The sequence below is a fragment of the Hyperolius riggenbachi genome, chromosome 7 (genome assembly GCF_040937935.1).
Source record: "Hyperolius riggenbachi isolate aHypRig1 chromosome 7, aHypRig1.pri, whole genome shotgun sequence".
NCBI classification, from domain to species: domain Eukaryota; kingdom Metazoa; phylum Chordata; class Amphibia; order Anura; family Hyperoliidae; genus Hyperolius; species Hyperolius riggenbachi.
This window is the reverse complement of record NC_090652.1, coordinates 261,042,153-261,058,992: the sequence shown is the minus strand read 5'-3', so window position 1 is coordinate 261,058,992 and position 16,840 is coordinate 261,042,153. Positions and strand designations below refer to the sequence as shown.

General features: G+C 39.1%; 1 protein-coding gene across 5 annotated transcripts in view; it reads right to left on the bottom strand.

The window, feature by feature from the left end:
• The window catches only part of LOC137524995 (sodium channel protein type 2 subunit alpha-like), a 351,655-nt gene that overhangs the window by 83,982 nt on the left and 250,833 nt on the right, over window positions 1-16,840 (bottom strand). For all 5 annotated transcript variants that reach the window (XM_068245607.1, XM_068245605.1, XM_068245608.1 and 2 more), the window contains 2 exons: window positions 1,712-1,847; window positions 633-787 (listed from right to left, as the gene is read on the bottom strand). In XM_068245607.1, coding sequence (XP_068101708.1) covers window positions 633-787; window positions 1,712-1,847 — 291 coding nt within the window. The remainder of the gene's footprint in view (window positions 1-632; window positions 788-1,711; window positions 1,848-16,840) is intronic.

Sequence of the window (16,840 nt, the reverse complement as noted above, 5' to 3'; positions counted from 1 at the left end):
AGGACAGCCAAAGAGTGTGTAACATTTATCACTTGTTACATTCTATTTAGTTAAATGTATCTATCTGAACTTCTGCATATCTCTCCACGGAACTTTAAACCTCTGTGTTTAACCCTTCCAATGCTGGTCTAGTAAAAAAAAAAAATGCTGGTTGCATATAATATGCTGTAAATAATGTTTTAGAGCAAAGTTGAAATGCAGGGTTATATTCCGCTTTAAGCACATTATAGTATAAATATTATATCACTTTAAAGCGGACCTGAACGCAGAACTTCCTCTCTGCTCTATAAGATACGCAACAGCATAATAACTTTTAAAGAAAAAAATTCTGTGTTACAGCTGATATAAATCCTGCAATAAATCTGCAGTGTCTCTACTTCCTGTTTGCAAGGAAGCAGACATATTAACATCCTGTGCTCACCAATTAGTTTCTTTGTCCGGGCAGTCAGGCTAAACTCTCTAAATCCATACAGGGTGCATTTCTCTACGTTTCCCTTCTGTCCTGTGTGAGAATTTAGGTCAACTTTAAAGTACTAATCTAAAGCACAAAATGACATGAGATGTCATCTACTTGATACTCGTGCATACACTAAAAACAGCACTGAAAGACAGGAATGAAATAAATAATTTACCAGAGCTCCGCTGCTAAGAAGAATCATGAAGATAATGAAGGTTTCGAACCAGTTGTGCTCGACAATCGTGTAGCAGGTTTTCCTGAATGCCCACCATAGTTTGCCCTTATTTTCGTCGATATTCACATAGCAGATTGGGAACCTTTTAACACATCCTAGAACATATAGCAATAGTGTGAGTTTTGCACGGTGCATACGCATGTCAATCTCATCATGGCACATGGCACTTCAGGTATACTTTAAAAACGTTCATTTCGTATTTTGGATTTACGGCATCTACATTCACTAACCTCCTTCTCTGCACTGACTTCACATCTGAGCATAAGCTAGGCTTTAAAATCTGGCATATTGAAAATAAATCCTGGGAGTCCCTTTAAAGAGAACCCGAGGTGGCCTTGTATTACGTAAGTGGGGCACAGAGGCTGGTTGGGCACACTAACACCAGCCTCTGTTGCCCCATCGTGTGTGTCAAAGACCCCCCTGCTCGCCGCTAAACTCCCCGCAGTGCTGGCGACACGCAGTGCGTCGCCAGCACAATGTTTACTCTATCGCTGTCTGTCAGTGCCGCTCCCACGCCTCCTCCGCATCGCCGCTACCCGCCCTCGTCCCTTCCCTCCAATCAGCGGGAGGGAAGGGACGAGGGCGGGTAGCGGTGATGCGGAGGAGGCGGCGGAGCGGCGCTGACAGACAGCGCTAGAGTAAACATTGTGCTGGCGACACGCTGCGTGTCGCCAGCTCTGCGGGGGTATAGCGGCGAGCAGGGGGGTCTTTGACACACACGATGGGGCAACAGAGGCTGGTGTTAGTGTGCCCAACCAGCCTCTGTGCCCCACTTACGTAATACAAGGCCACCTCGGGTTCTCTTTAATTGAAAAAAAAAATGCAGTGGACTTTCCCTGTAAATTTTACAAATAGATATCTTTTTTTTTCCATGCAACATATGCGCATTTATAATTTATAGGGAGACCTAAAAGTTCAACTCATTATATAATCTAGCTGTGTAGGCCAACTGCCAAAAATATAAGGGAAAAAAAAACTAAACACACAAGCGCTTTAATGAGCAGTTCTCTCCCACTCACCGTCTGTGAAACAGGCATCTGGTTCCAGAGCTTCCTCTGGTTCAAGCTCCACCAGCTCCCCTTCTCCTTCCACGGCTGCCCCAGGAGGCCTGATATCCACTGTGCTCCCTTCAGACGAACTGGTTGTGTTCAGCTTCTGCAAATAAAGTCCCCCCAAAACAAAATGTTAGCATGCTGCAATTGTAGTCTATTCATTGTTGCCTAGGCTTTGGATAATGTACAGTATTATACTAAGGTTTTGAATTATTCGAAACACTTTTCAAGACTATTTGGGGCACATCGGTTTATTGTTTAATAGCTTGCATTTTGCACATGATATTTTGGTATCTTTTGTAAAGTCCTAGTTCAGCCTCCCATTTTTTTAAATACATATATTAGTAATTTGCATTAATCAGCAATGCACAGTGTTTTGTGGACTGCATGTTGATAATTATACAATGACTGTACCTGGTTAGTTGCAACATGTAGCTTCACTACCACAGTCTTTGCCATTTAAAGTCTGTTTTTGTGAGTGCAATTGCTATTACAGATGAGAGGTATCACTGCTCAGAACACAATTATAGCAGTAGCTAGCCCTTGTCATTGGGAAACTTAATACAAATCTGATGTTTTGGGGACTCAAAGGACCCCTTTATCAAGGAAAATCACATAAATTAAGCCATGGGTTCCAGCTGGGGGTTCCAACACTCACAAAGTGTTGTGCCCCATGCAAGCAGGAGAGGCAAAGCAGAGTCTCATACCAGTAAGAATCTGCAGACCTGCAGTGCTGGTCACAAAGTTAGGTCACTTGCCCGGAGGTTTGCCTCACCGTGGCGCAAGTGTCTAGTATAATATACTTTGCATGCAAACCAAATTGGAAGCTAAAGTTCCTCCTAGTTTAATAAATGTTAGCACTTGTCTTGGATGCAGGGCATGCATTTTTCAGTCTGGCAGAAGCGGTGTATGACCTGTGCGATTAACCATTCAATTGCAACATGTGTTTAGGGATGCACAGCCTTTCCCCCCACCTTTCCTTAGCTGGTCACAAAGTGTTTATCTCTCAGCAGTATAGGGAAGAAATAGAGAGTAATAGCTGTTCACTAACTAGGCATAGTTCTCTATTCAGCTTTACTAACATTGAGAATTCTGGGAGGATCAACTAGGGCTTCAATAATTACCGTAGATGCTGTTAAATGCTGAGTTCTGGGCCCTTAAAAATAAAAGAGCACAGCTCTGGGCTCACCAGGAATTTGTGCACTGTTATGAATAGAAAGTCTACAGGGGGTATTTTTTTAATAGTGTTCACAGCTTTAAGCTATTCTATTAATCATTAAGTCAACTGCTTTAGGATCTTCCTTTTCATGGCATTCTTAAAGTGTGAAACCACATGCTTTTGTGCAATACCTGACTGTTATTCAGTCTCTCTGTCAAGAGATCACAGTATTCATGTTACATCAGGCCTGAATTACTAAACTACAAGAATCACCTGCAGTAGTCCTTCAGTTTAGGTGAACCTTTATCCTTGAATGCTGGGTGAAATTTTACTGCGTCAGTGTGCAGTCCCCCCAAGCTTAACTAACTTCATCATGTACCATACAGGTTTGATGGCCCGGAAGGAGGGGCTAAAAATCAGACAGCCCCACCACATAAACAATACCGATGCTGAAATTCATGCAGATTATCAAGATTAACATTGAAATTTTAGGTATTCAAGAATATCGCCATTTTAGACAACACAAAGAAGGTATGCATCTATTTTAACACAGCAATTTGGCATAATTTGATGTTTTTTATATTTTTTTAAACTTTAAAGAAATTGGATGTGATCCCAAGCCAAGCTGTAAAGATATAGAAATCCCTTCTTTAGAAAAAAAAAAATCTTTTATGAATAATTTTTAGAAAGAAAAAACTGCATATACTTTTTTGATTTTGTGGTCCAACCGTGAAAAAAAAAAGTTTTCAAAGTAGTAATGTACTAAGATTCCTTTAATTACATGTATGCAATCTTTATGGTCCAATATTTATCTTGCTAGGCAGAACATTAAACATATTTGGCACAAATACGCAATATAACATTTGAATAAATTGTGTGTCATTGAAGGAAATGCACTAAAACCAGTTTTCAAGCAATTGCATTCATCTCGGTCAATGCACCCATATTCATTGTGCATTTTCAAACTACTTGTCAATCCAATATTCATACTTATTGGTGGGACTTCAATAGCTAACTAGGATTAAAAAGTCTTGCAGCATATTGATTGTATTCTACTCATTTAAATATGAATAATTTAAAAATATCTCTTATTTATTTTTACAATATCCTTCTACATTTTTTTTCCTTCTCTTTTGTAGGACTCGTTTGCCCAAAACAAGTATGAGTACTGTTTTATTTCATAGTAGTTTTTGTCTCATAGCATACACAATCCGCATTCTCTGGTCTGGTGTAATGTTAATACTGTTTAATGTATAACATTGTTAATGGTAGCGCTGATCAATAGCAAATGTACACAGAAAATGATGGAAGCAGAAATATCTGGAAATTCTTAATTTTTGCAGTGGAAGCCAGCAATGTAACGAGTGTCGAAATTCCAATGGATTGCAGAAAATAATTAAATCATATACTGGTAAAGGATCATGTAATACATTTTATACACTAGTTGAAACATTATGATCATAATTTTTAAAGAGTATGTGTATTGTTGTTTTTATGTGTCTACTAGACTGAGTACTGAAAACAAGGAGGCACTCTGCAACTGGCTTCTCTGGCACTTTATTTGGCCTGAGGAAGTGGGTAGAGACCCTCAAAACGCATTGCCTGTGCTTATTAAAAATTCATTATATTTAAATATATGAAATTGTTGTTATTGTGAGCCACTTTCCCCCTTTTCTCTTTTATTTGTTTTTAACTCACTGGGCACCTCTTACTCCCTTTGTACTGAAAACAAATATTCTTTTTGTTTAGATAACAAATTATGAAGTATTTTGAATGCAGGTTTAATTTTATGGAGTAACATCTTTTTTTTTTAAAGAAAAAAAATGGAAAAAAATCAATTATTTCTCACTTAGTTAACTATTTATGTTTTGGGTTTTTGTTTTTTTTAAATTGTAATTTATTTATTTTTTTGGTTAATTTTTTGGGAATATTTTTTGGGTATGGGAGGTAAACAGTTAATTGAAATGTAATTTATTGTGTTTGTGTGAAAAAATGTATGTACACGTAGTTTTATTATTTGGCCACAAGATGGCAACAGCCTTTTTTTTTTATTCCATCCCGTAAGCAAGCACTCTCGCTTACAGGAAGAATAGGGAGGATGTGATTTTTTTGTTTTTGTTCAGAAAAACTGCGGCTTTTCATAGAAGCTGTTGGTCTTTTTAACAGGGAACATTCATTGATCTCCGGGCTAACAGACAGCGGCACGAGAGAGCGTGACGAGCAGCCTTTTGGATGTGACCGCAACGTCCAAAAGACTAAAATGTTTAAGAAACCAGGGCATAAGTATTTCGAATTAAGGGGCCTTTTTATAATTGAGCAATATTTTTTTTTTATACCCTCTGCCACATAGCTGCACACTTAATCACAAATGATGCTTATAAAATGTTGAAATCATCATGTGAAAGACAGGAGAAAAGCATTATACAAATGTATTTTTCTTTCATTAAAAGTATGAACTGTGAGGTCACATTTTTAATGCCTCCTTATAAGTACTTCTCCAAGTCATAAGGCCATTACACTTTTGTAAAAGGGGTATTCACTAAAGCACCAAAACAGGAATCTTTTTTACTCCCAAAGTTTATCAGTCAGGCCAAAAGCTGGAATGGGGAAGGTGTTAGAACTCTGAATGAACATTTCATCTTCAAGGATATTGCAAACTAAGCACCCTCACCACCTCAGCCACCCTGGCTGCAAGTCTTCACAGACAGATGAGAGTTTTAGACTATGGAATAAGGTACTGACATCTTTCTGACCTCAACTGACCAACCTCTGCCTGATGTTAGTATTAGTGCAGAGGCCAAGCAATGAAACTGCCATGAGACAGGAGGTCAAAATGGTGCTAAACATCTTGGTGAATATTACAAATCTTACTGGGTAATGACACATTTATTTCATGGCAGCATTAAAGTACATCTGTCCTGTGTGGACATTTGTAGTAACCTGGATCTAACAATGGAGCTCTGCATTTGTATTTATTCACTTTTTTCTGTGATCACTTTAGCAAGCCAGACTGGGCACCTGCACACTGCCACAGTCGTGTCTTTAGCAGCATTGAAGTTGTGCATCTTATTTGACATCCCCATTAACCTCTTCAGCCTACAGGCCAATTCACCTTAACACCAAAAGCCATTTTTACCTGTCAGCGCTCCCCCCATTCATTTGGCCATACATTTATTACTGCTTCTCACACTTGAATGGTCTATATCTTGTTTTTTTCACCACAAATTAAGCTTTTTGTGGGTAATACTTGTTTCCAGTAATGACTTTATTTTCTATGCATTTAATAGGCAAATGCAACAATTTTTTTTTAAATACACTATTTCTTGAATTCCATCCCCTATAGTTTTAAAATATGCAATGCTATTATAAATAAAACCCACCCATTTTATTTGCCCATTAGTCCAGGCTATCACAAGATTTAAATTATGTCCCTTGTACAATGTATGGCACCAATATATTATTTGGAAATAAAGGTGTATTTTTCTGTTTTGGGTTTTTTTCTTTGTGTCCCATCAATTGCAAGCCCTTATATACTAACATAACAGTAATACATCCTCATGACATTTTTTTTTACTGTTGCCTATTTATTTATTGATATTGTTACACGTGTGCTTGGTTACTGGGGTGTAGGGGGGGGGGGCTTTGAAAAGGATTCATTTTATTACTTATTTTATTGAAGGTGTGTATTGTGTGCACTTTAACTTTTTGCCTCTAGACGACACTAGAAACACAATCCTGATTTACCAGGAAGTGTTTCGTTATTTTTTTTTTATTTCTTTTTATGAATGGTCCCTGATCGAGGTCATGTCCATTCATTACAAACACTGCGATTGGTTTGGGGAAGTCATGCTTCCCTTCCCCAACTGACTGCTGACATGGAAATACTGCTGGGTAAGGTCGGCAGTGACGCGTACCCACCGTTTAAACACTGAATGTGTATACGCATCCAGTTAGATTTAAACGGTGCCTATCTGGATGACTGTAGTCGTCCAGATAGGCTGAAGTGGTTAAGTAATTTCAGACTCACACTGTGTAGAAGAGTTTACTAGGACAATACTAGGCACGTAAGACCACACTGTAGGAGCAGTTAAAAAAATGTTGATGATTAAAAATACCTGTTCTTAGTTTACTTAAAATGTTATAATTGCGCCAATAAAATAAAATATAATAATAATGTGTGGCTATGTTGAATTTATGTATTTATTTACTTATTTCCGTATGAATTTATATTTATTTACAAGAAAGGCATTATAAATGAAAAATATGTTGCAAGAAATAATACAAAAATTAAATGGCTTTCAGCCAAAATTTAAATGCTTGAAAATTCATAAAAAGTAATGCTTCCATCATTTCCATTGAAACAACAAACCCTGCTAAAATGCTGTAGCAAAGCAAAGGTTATAAACAATTCAAAGATTAAAAGAAAATCAAACAGAAAAGAGTTTACTCCCCTTTTTTCCTAAATAAGTACCAAGAAAGCAAATTACGTCAAGTGTCAATAACAAAGAAAACAACAATAATATTATAAGCTTATGCACAATAGTGACATTGGTATACTACATCTTTGATTAATTAGGTATAATTAAGTAAGAGATAATTAAATCATCCATTATGACAGCCAGTGATTAGCAGATTAACATGCTTGTGGAGGAGGTGGGGGCTATCCCCTCTTCTCAGCCAATGAAAACCAGGATGTATGCCAATATTCTTTTTTTTTTTTTTTTTTTACTGTAGCACAGTTTTTGAACTGTTGATATAAGCGTTTCTAAAAAAAAATATCATAGGATTAAGCCTTCATGTGGTACACATTATCTTATCATTCTATAAAAATTACAGGATCTCATATACAAACATATTGTACTTTTGGATGTTAAACACAGGAGTGAAACAGATTAAAGTATTCCTTTTCCAGGATAATAAAACATATGAATTGAGTATTTCCCAGTATTTATTACTATTCAGAGGCGTATCTAGGGAAAATGACACATATGGCAAACATTGACATTTGCCCCTTAGGGAGGGAGGGTCCACTCCAAAAAATTTACGTGTAGTTTCGGTTGAATTGGTTGTGTCCAAATTGAAGTGAAGCATGGCCTATAAGAGTATGGCAATAGGTCAGCCTATACATATTGCCCCAAATAACAGTTATATAGCTTGTCCCCCCAAAAGATGTAACCAGGTAGCAGAATGTCCTACAGATAATAACTAGGATCTGTATGGAGAACTCCTAGGATGCTACAGAGCAGCACCCTCAGTAAGAGGCACCCATGACACATTCCATACCTGCACCCCCGTAGATACACCTCTGTTACTACTGTAGCCAGACAGTTCAGAAATCTAAATGATATATTGCATGGCTGTTGCTTCAAATAAAACACTCTAACTTGAGAGCCATAAGTACTCTAGGAAGTATAACCCAATGTTATATTACCAGAATCTTATTTTAGTAAAATAAAAAGTAAATATAGAATGTATAGTAATTTATTTTTGTTTACATGATTTGTAACTAAAATGTTTCATCAACAAAAATGATATACTAAGTGGATATTTCATTTTTTTAGTTCAATAAGTTGGTTTGATTGACAACTTTTGCACATAGCAAACATTCCTGTTTTACTGCTGTTTATATGTAGGCTCATAGTGAACAGTGGTGCCAAATGGTTAAACAGCATTTCAGGAGTCTTGTCTTCCAAGCTTCCATAATGCTGGAGATGTTTTTACAACAGCAATAAAGCACAACATTTCACTCCTTACAAAATATGCCAAGCTTGCAGGTGAAGTTCTGAAAAGTGAAATATTTATTTGCAATATTTCATATGTGCCTCCTTAAAAATTCATTGTGATATATATTTTTAGGCTGCTTTCACATCAGGATGTTAAAGTCGCACGTTACAGCAGCCCCTAACGCAGAACAACTCACAGCAATGAAAAATCAAAGGGCTGTTCACAGTGCCCACGTTGCGTTGGAGTATAACGCTGCACGTTAAATAAGAGTGCAGCATGGTGTGCGTTATACGCGTTTTTAGCTGCGTTACGATGTTTGCACATGCTCAGTAATGTTTTAGTTTTTTTTTTAATGTGACGCATGCGACGTTTTCGTTCAGTATGTGACAAATAGTACGCAACAAAAGTATGCATCAAGAGACGCATAACGCAGTTCAATATAACGTCCAACCAAAACTAACATGCGCTGCGTTAGGGGCACGTTATGGGACCTTAACGTTGCATCAAACGCAACGTCTTAGTGTGAAAGAGCCCTTAGAATGAAAAAGGTAGATATATATCATATACATGTTTTCATAAACAAAGGCACAATCTTCTACCTCAAGTACTACTGCAACTCTCCCAATTCAAAGTACCACTAATGTATGATCCCATTGTAACACACTGAAATATTTACAATACACTGTGCAGTTGTACTGCGCAGGCGCAGAATGCTCCCAGGGACAGGAGTGCATCCCGCTCAGGCTATCAGGCTGAATTGCCAAGGATCAGAGCCACCCGGGGAGACGGCAATGGATGAGCGGCCCTAACGGGGCTTAACGAGGACCTCCAAAGTAAATACTAAAATCCAGCAGCCTGCAATTAAAAGAAAGTTATATTTACCTGAGAAGCCTTGTCCCGCGATGCCATCCCGAAGTCCCTGCATCACCTGACTGACCCTGACTGGAGGCGCCTGGCCCCGCCTCCTCTCTCTCCACAGAGAAAAATGCCAAGCTATTTTGGGTAAATATAACTTTGTTTTACTTGCAGGCTGCTGGATTTTAGTATTTACTCTGGAGGTCCGCTTTAACCACTTCAGGACCACAGACTTTACCCCCTCCCCCCTCACCCTGCAGCAAGGCTTTAAGGCCTTGCTGCAGGGCCGCACAACTCAGCACACAAGTGATCCTCCCCCCCTTTTCTCCCCACCAACAGAGCTCTCTGTTGGTGGGGTCAGATCGCCTAATGTTTGTGTATTTTTTTTAGTAAATATGTGGGTTTTTTTAATTACATTTCCGTGTTTTTCCTTTATATTTTAATACCCCTCTCTCCCTCCCCCGTCTGCCTATCACTGTCGATCACTCCTGTGTCCCCCAGGGGGACAGCCGTGTCATGCGGCCATCCCCAGTACAGCGCTGTTGTAGATCGCAGCGCTGTACAAACTAAATAGATGGCGTTTTCGCCATCTAACCGTCTCCGAGTGGCGATCGCCGCTAGGAGACTGAAGGCGGAGCTCCCCCTTCCAATCGGAGATGCGTGCAAACCCAGCCCCAGGACTTGATGCCAATTGGCATTAGGCGGTCCTGGGGCTGCCGCCACGGTCATGCCCATTGGCGTGACGCGGTCGTTATGTAGTTAAGGAAGCCCCAGGTAAGTATGGAACCTGAGATGCTTCTCCTCTCAGTTTCCCTTTAAGTTCCATCACTTACATTCAATTAAAAATGTTACAGAGAGGAATGATAAAATGCAGCCGCTGAGTGCATACTGCCTGCATACGCAAGGTGCACACAGTTTTGTTCATATGATCATATAAGTTTAAACTCACAATGTATTCATCTGACTACATTTACTATAAACTTTAGAACTGTAGCTCTTTTCTAGCTCAGAGCATAGACCCTGAACAAGCATTCACATTAGGAGTTTCTGATTGAAGTCTGCTTGAATTGGCCACATGCTTGTTTCAGGTGTGTAATTCAGACACTACTGCAACCACAGAGGTCAGTAGGACTGCCAGGAAACTGGTATTGTTTAAAACTAAATAAAGGTGGCAGCCTCCATATCCGTCTTACTTCAGGTGTGCTTTAATGTTTTAGGATTCTTTTAGCATAGAATGACAGGATGTAAACTGCTTAAAATGTGATATGTGACAACTTCTGGCTAGACTGCAGACATTATTATGATCCGTATCAGAATTCTTTACATTTTGCATTACTGGATGGCAGGGATAAGAAGGCACATCTTTAAATTCAATCTCGCTGTGAACTGGGCTGTTTTGGCTCAGGCAAAATTTCAGCATAAGTTGCATTAAAATTTACCTTTTACTTTTTCGTGAATTACAATCAGATTTGGGGGCAAATTACATTAAAGTCACAGACGCCGACTTTTATGGTTTATAGCAAAGCCACCATAGATGCTGTAATTATCACATTTTCTAGGCATGTTAAGGGGAATAGTGGGAACAAGGGAGGAACATTTTTTTAACCACTTAAAGAGGAACTGTTGCGAAAATCTTAAAATTTAAAAAACATACAAATAAGAAGTACATTTCTCCCAGAGTAAAATGAGCCATAAATTACTTCTCTCCTATGTTGCTGTCACTTACAGTAAGTAGTAGAAATCTGACATTACCGACAGGATTTGGGCTAGTCCATCTCTCCATAGGGGATTCTCAGCATGGCCTTTATTCTTTACTAGTGACCTTAGCCCTAAAAAATGGGCTAGGTCTGTCTCTGCGCACCCGCCCACTGCGCACACCCGCCGCGTGCGCTCCCGCCGCACACCCGGCCGCCCGCTCACACGCCTGCCTGGTTTCCTGGCCCCGTCCCTGTCCTCCTGCCTGTGTGAGGCTGGGTCCGTGCTGCGCACATGTACAATAGCAAAAAGCACGGACCCAGCTACACAGAGACAACTAGTTGCCTATTATTATATAGAATAAAGACATTCCTGAAAAAGATTTATACAAAGATGCTGGCCAGCCTCCCTGCTCACTGTACACTATTTTGGCAGTTGGACGAAGCAAATGCCATTCACTAAGTGCTTTTAAAAATAGAGAAAACCCTGAGAACCCCCTGAGAAGATGGGCTAGTCCAAAATCTGTCGGTAATGGCAGATTTCTACTTCTTATTGTATAGGTAGAAAAAACAACGTTTTGTAAAAAAATAATACCTTTTAATGGCTAACTGATAGAGTTAAATTACGAAAGCTTTCTGAGATGTAGTCCCCTTCCTCAGGCATATTTCCAGATGCTAGCTGAAGTAAAACACTGATGCAGGTAAATAGTAAACATGAAGATGTTTACTATAAGAACCAGAGACCGCTGGTACCAGAAAATGCCACATACGGAGGAATCGCCACATGTAGTGGCCACTACCGACATCCACGCCGCACACCCGGAGCCTCAGGCCAACCATTCTGCCATCTTTATGACAGCTTTGTGAGCTGGTCAGGTGCCGATTTTATTGGCTCCTGACCGTGTGATCAATGTAAGCCAATGGGAGTTGCATATATTGATAGAGAGGGTGAGGAACCAATAAAATTGGCTCCTGACCAGCTCACAGGGCTCTGCCATTATAGAGAAGGCAGGGAGTGTGAGCTGCAACGGGGAGACAGCAACGAGATCGTCAGGAAGGTCGAAAGTGGCGAGAAAGCGTGGATGCGGTGGTGTGAAATCTACCCCATGGCAGGTATTAAAGCATCAAAATAGGGCATAGATTTCAATCACCACCGTCCGAAAGCGGTTAAAAAGGATCTTGTAGTTTTTAAGAAAATCAATTTTAAAATTAGCATAGGAAAAAAGTTTTTCAAATGTGGTTAGATAATGTATTTACCCATCGGTATTGAAAATTTACATATATCCCCAAAACAGCAGTGAATTTCCTGCCTGCCACAAGTTGCAACACTTTTGTCAGGGTTAACTGAATAGCTGCAATACTGCTGTTGGAAAAATATAACTATTACTTGTATTAAAAAAAAAAAATGATGTAGAATTCCCCCTCCATAGCATCTTAAACCCGTCGTCACCCATGTAAGCTGGTATAGCCAGAATTTGAAGCCACGTGGGGCTCTGCAGCCTGAGCTATACCAGATTGCATGGTCCATAATATGAAGGGCTCTAGAAGAAAGGGGCAGCAAAGCCTCCCCTGAAGCCCTTATCCATACCATGGATAAGGGGCTCACCCCCACCTTTGGTGCTCAGGAGGAGGTGGAAGTGTAGGCCCTCGGGGTGTAGGTCCTGGAGAAGGCCTAGATGCCCATCCTACCAGGTAAAATGGGTTGGTCACTATCCTCCTTAAAGGACACCCGAGGCGAAAATAAACGAATTAAATAAACAATTGTATCTATCCTCCTACTCCTAAAAATTATCATATATTCCGGCGTATAAGACAACTTTTTAACCCCTGAAAAAGTCGGGGGTCGTCTTATACGCCGGGTGTTAGGCTGCCGGGTGTCAGCACATGTGTTAGGCTGACCTGTAACCGGGTGCTGCTGTCATCGGGAAACGCTGCAGGCTTTGGGCTCTTTGTTTTGAGTTAAAGTTTCCAGCAATCCAGATGGCATATTGCGAATAGTTGCTCGCGTGGGTAATAGAGCAGCTTCCTTGTTCGGGGGTCACCTGACTGGTGACGTGTGCACTCCAATGGTGGCATGAGTGCTCATGCCGGAAGAGATTGCTGGCGGACTGTGGAGCGCACATGTCACGACCCGCAACCAGGAAGCTGCTCTATTACTCATGCGAACGGCTGTTCGCAATATGCCATCTGGATTGCTGGAAACTTTAATTCAAGACGGAGAGCCCAAAGCCTGCAACAATTCCCTGATGACTTCAGCACACGGTACAGTGCAACACCCGGTAATGCCAGTTGCTACTACCGTTATCTTTTATTCAGTACATATTTTATACAGTTGTTCTGTTTATGTCCTATGATGTCCTATGATACATGTTTTATGATGCAATCATTTTGATGTGAGGTGATGTGAGGTGCAAAGGGATTGGTATACAGGGGTGGGACAGGTGGATGGAGGATGCAGAGAGGGGGTAGTCTTATACGGCGAGTATATCCCAAACTCTATATTTTAACTGGCAAAGTTGGGAGGTCATTTAAAATAAATAAAAGAAACACAGCAGAGTTATTTGTGTGCTAGGCACTGTGCATACTCATGTCTATCTCATCATGTCACCTGTCACCTCAGGTATCCTTTAACATACCTAGCAAATTTGGCAATGACAGTATGGGGGGCTTTGCTATTAACTGCTAAAGGCAGCGTCATTGACCACAATGGCAAAAATTGTTTTGGCAAAAAATGGCAAAAACAATTCGAAGAAAATTCTTGCAAGCCTGCCAGAGTCATTTTCACTCATCCCTACTGCCTTGTTAGCAACAGCATTTGTGTAGAGATGACAGACTCCAGTTTCCATTCTATTAAATATTTGTCTATGATTTTTGTACACCGCACTAATCAGGTGTTAGGGCCTGAGCCCACTGATGCAGTTGTGTCTGCCTTTCAGTTACACATCATTGTTAGAGATGCTGAAGAGCAGACAGAAGCGGATACAACTGCATCAGTGGGCTCAGGCCCTGACAAGAATATATACGTTACCATGCCATTCTTCTACTGACATAAAAAACAGCAATAAGACACATCCACTGATTCTGCACAATTGTTGAAAAAAATCTGCAGGCTCCAAGACCCTGTCATACAGCTACATGCAGGGACATTACATTAGTAGAGGCAGCAGGCAGAACCACCAACCATTTTGAGCCTTCCTAAAACTCTATAACTTTGCTAACAGTTCACATATCAAGTGCCAGAACAATAAACTGGCTGTTGCTATGCCAAAGATGCCCGCTGTGGTGCAGAGCAACAGCAGGAGACTGGATAACACAGGCAGAGAATATTATTAACATAAGAGGCTTCAAAAAACTAAAACAACATTATTACCCAGTTGACAATAAAAAAAATAGAGGCACACAAGTTTAAGTTTAACGTCTAACTGAAGCCAAAACATCGTTTTTATATAAAGCAGACCTGAACTCAGAACTTCCTTTTTTGCTCTAAAAGATACGCAACAGCACAATAACCTTAAAAGAAAAACATTTCTTTATTACAGCTGATACAAATCCTGCAAGAAATCTGCAATGTTTCTACTTCCTGTTTTCATGGAAACAGACATATTGTTAACATCCTGTGCTTTCAAATGAGCTAATCTGCCGTGGCAGTCAGCTGACACAGGGAGATATAAAATTACAACTTGTGACTAGTCACAGATGAGGGGGAATTAGACAGGCTAAACTCTCTAAGTACACACAGGGTGCATTTCTCTGTGTTTTCCTTCTGTCCCGTGAAAGAGTTCAGGTCCACTTTAAGTTAAGTATCACTTTTAACAACCTGAAATTACACTTTAGTAATTAATAATAATATGTATTGTAATCAACAGGAAAAACCCGCAATCCTAACCTTGAATTAAAGTGTCAATCGAGAATACAACCGTACAACCAATCACACATCCAAATTCAAAGCAGGACTGTATTAATTTACAATGAACACACATATAGAAAAATCATTCTTATTAGTTGATAGAATACTCCACATTCAGATGGTGCATGCACCTTTTACATTTGACATTTGTGATCTTAAAGCAGTATAGGTTTCAGGGCATGCAACAAATGCGGAGGAAGAATCAAAAATAATAATAATAAAAGTAACATAAAGCATAATCTCTATTTAGTAGAATACTGTCATTGTCCAGTTTGGGCAGACCATGCTGTGAAGTGAGTCCCACGACTCAGCCTAAGCCTAATAGCTGTGCATGTTTTGTATTGGATTGCAATGGACAGGCAAGGGACACAGCTGATTGCATGCAAGCCAATCAAAATTAATTGTAATCAGATATTATTTCATGTAACCTTATTTAAAGTGGAGACACGTTGCTCTGCCTTGTTTAAAAGCACCAGAGTTGCTTTCTCGATTACTTCTGCTTGATATTAAGCCTGTGAGAAGTAAAAATAAGTGCAAGCAAAAAAAAAAAAAAAAGATAAAATTAACAGCACCCCTAGCCTTCTTAAAGTGACACTAAAGCGAAAATAAACTTACGAGATAATGAAATGTATGTGTAGCATGGATAATTGATAGAACATTAGAAGCAAAGAAAAGTGTCTCATATTTTTATTTTCAGTTATATAATTTTATTTATAACATTATATCATTCTGTCATATTTGCAGTTTAGAAACCACACTCTACATTTTACGTTGTTATACAAAGCAGAGATAATGACCTTTTAACTTTTCTGCCGGAGAACCTTAACTCAAGCTGTCTTTCACTGTTTCTTGGCTGTTCAAGCTATTTAGAAAACAGGACTGAGTTCCACCAAGTTGGTCAAATAGCTCAGAGAAGCTCTTTTGTATAGATAACTCAAGTGTTTTAACTCTTCCTGTACTGGAAAACAACATGAGACTTTTTTTTCTTCGATACTAATGTTCTATTTGTTATCTGTACTACACATACAATTCACTATCTCATAAGTTTATTTTCGCTTCAGATTTGCTGTAAAATACATTAAGCAGAAATAATGATTAGTCTGTATTATGAAGCACCCTCATGGGAACTGGGGATACATGATAAACTAACATCTGCAATAGTCATCGATCCATAAGTTTCAATCGCCAATAATCTCAAAAATTAACAAAAACAGAACCTTTTCATTTTCTTTTTTAAGACAGCACATTTAAAACAATGTTTGTTAAAGCAAAACAGTTGTTAGTGAGTAAAATTTCTACAACTAATCCAATGTGATACTTGTTTACTTATCAAGAACGTATTATACAACTTTACAATGCTAATTTTTCAGTACAGTAGTATTCCAAATATAATAAAAACATTCCATATACAATTAATGTTTGTAATACATAATGAGAATCTACGTAAATAAATATTAATTTCTCCTGGAAAATTGTTGATCAGGTTCTCTAGATAAACACATACGGATGGCCAGTATCCTGAAACAAAACAGCTTGTAAAGTATACAATCTATACATATTTTGCTTTATTGGTAACATCATTATTTGTTGCATTATTTATAGAATAAAAGTATTGGGCCAACGTTTAGATATTGAAAGGTGGATATTTTAATGAATAACTACACAGTATTTTCCAGTAGTGTTATATTTTAGTGTAAGAACAAGTGATATATTATATATGTCTATTGAAAGTTGTTTAAGATGCATGTAAACTATTA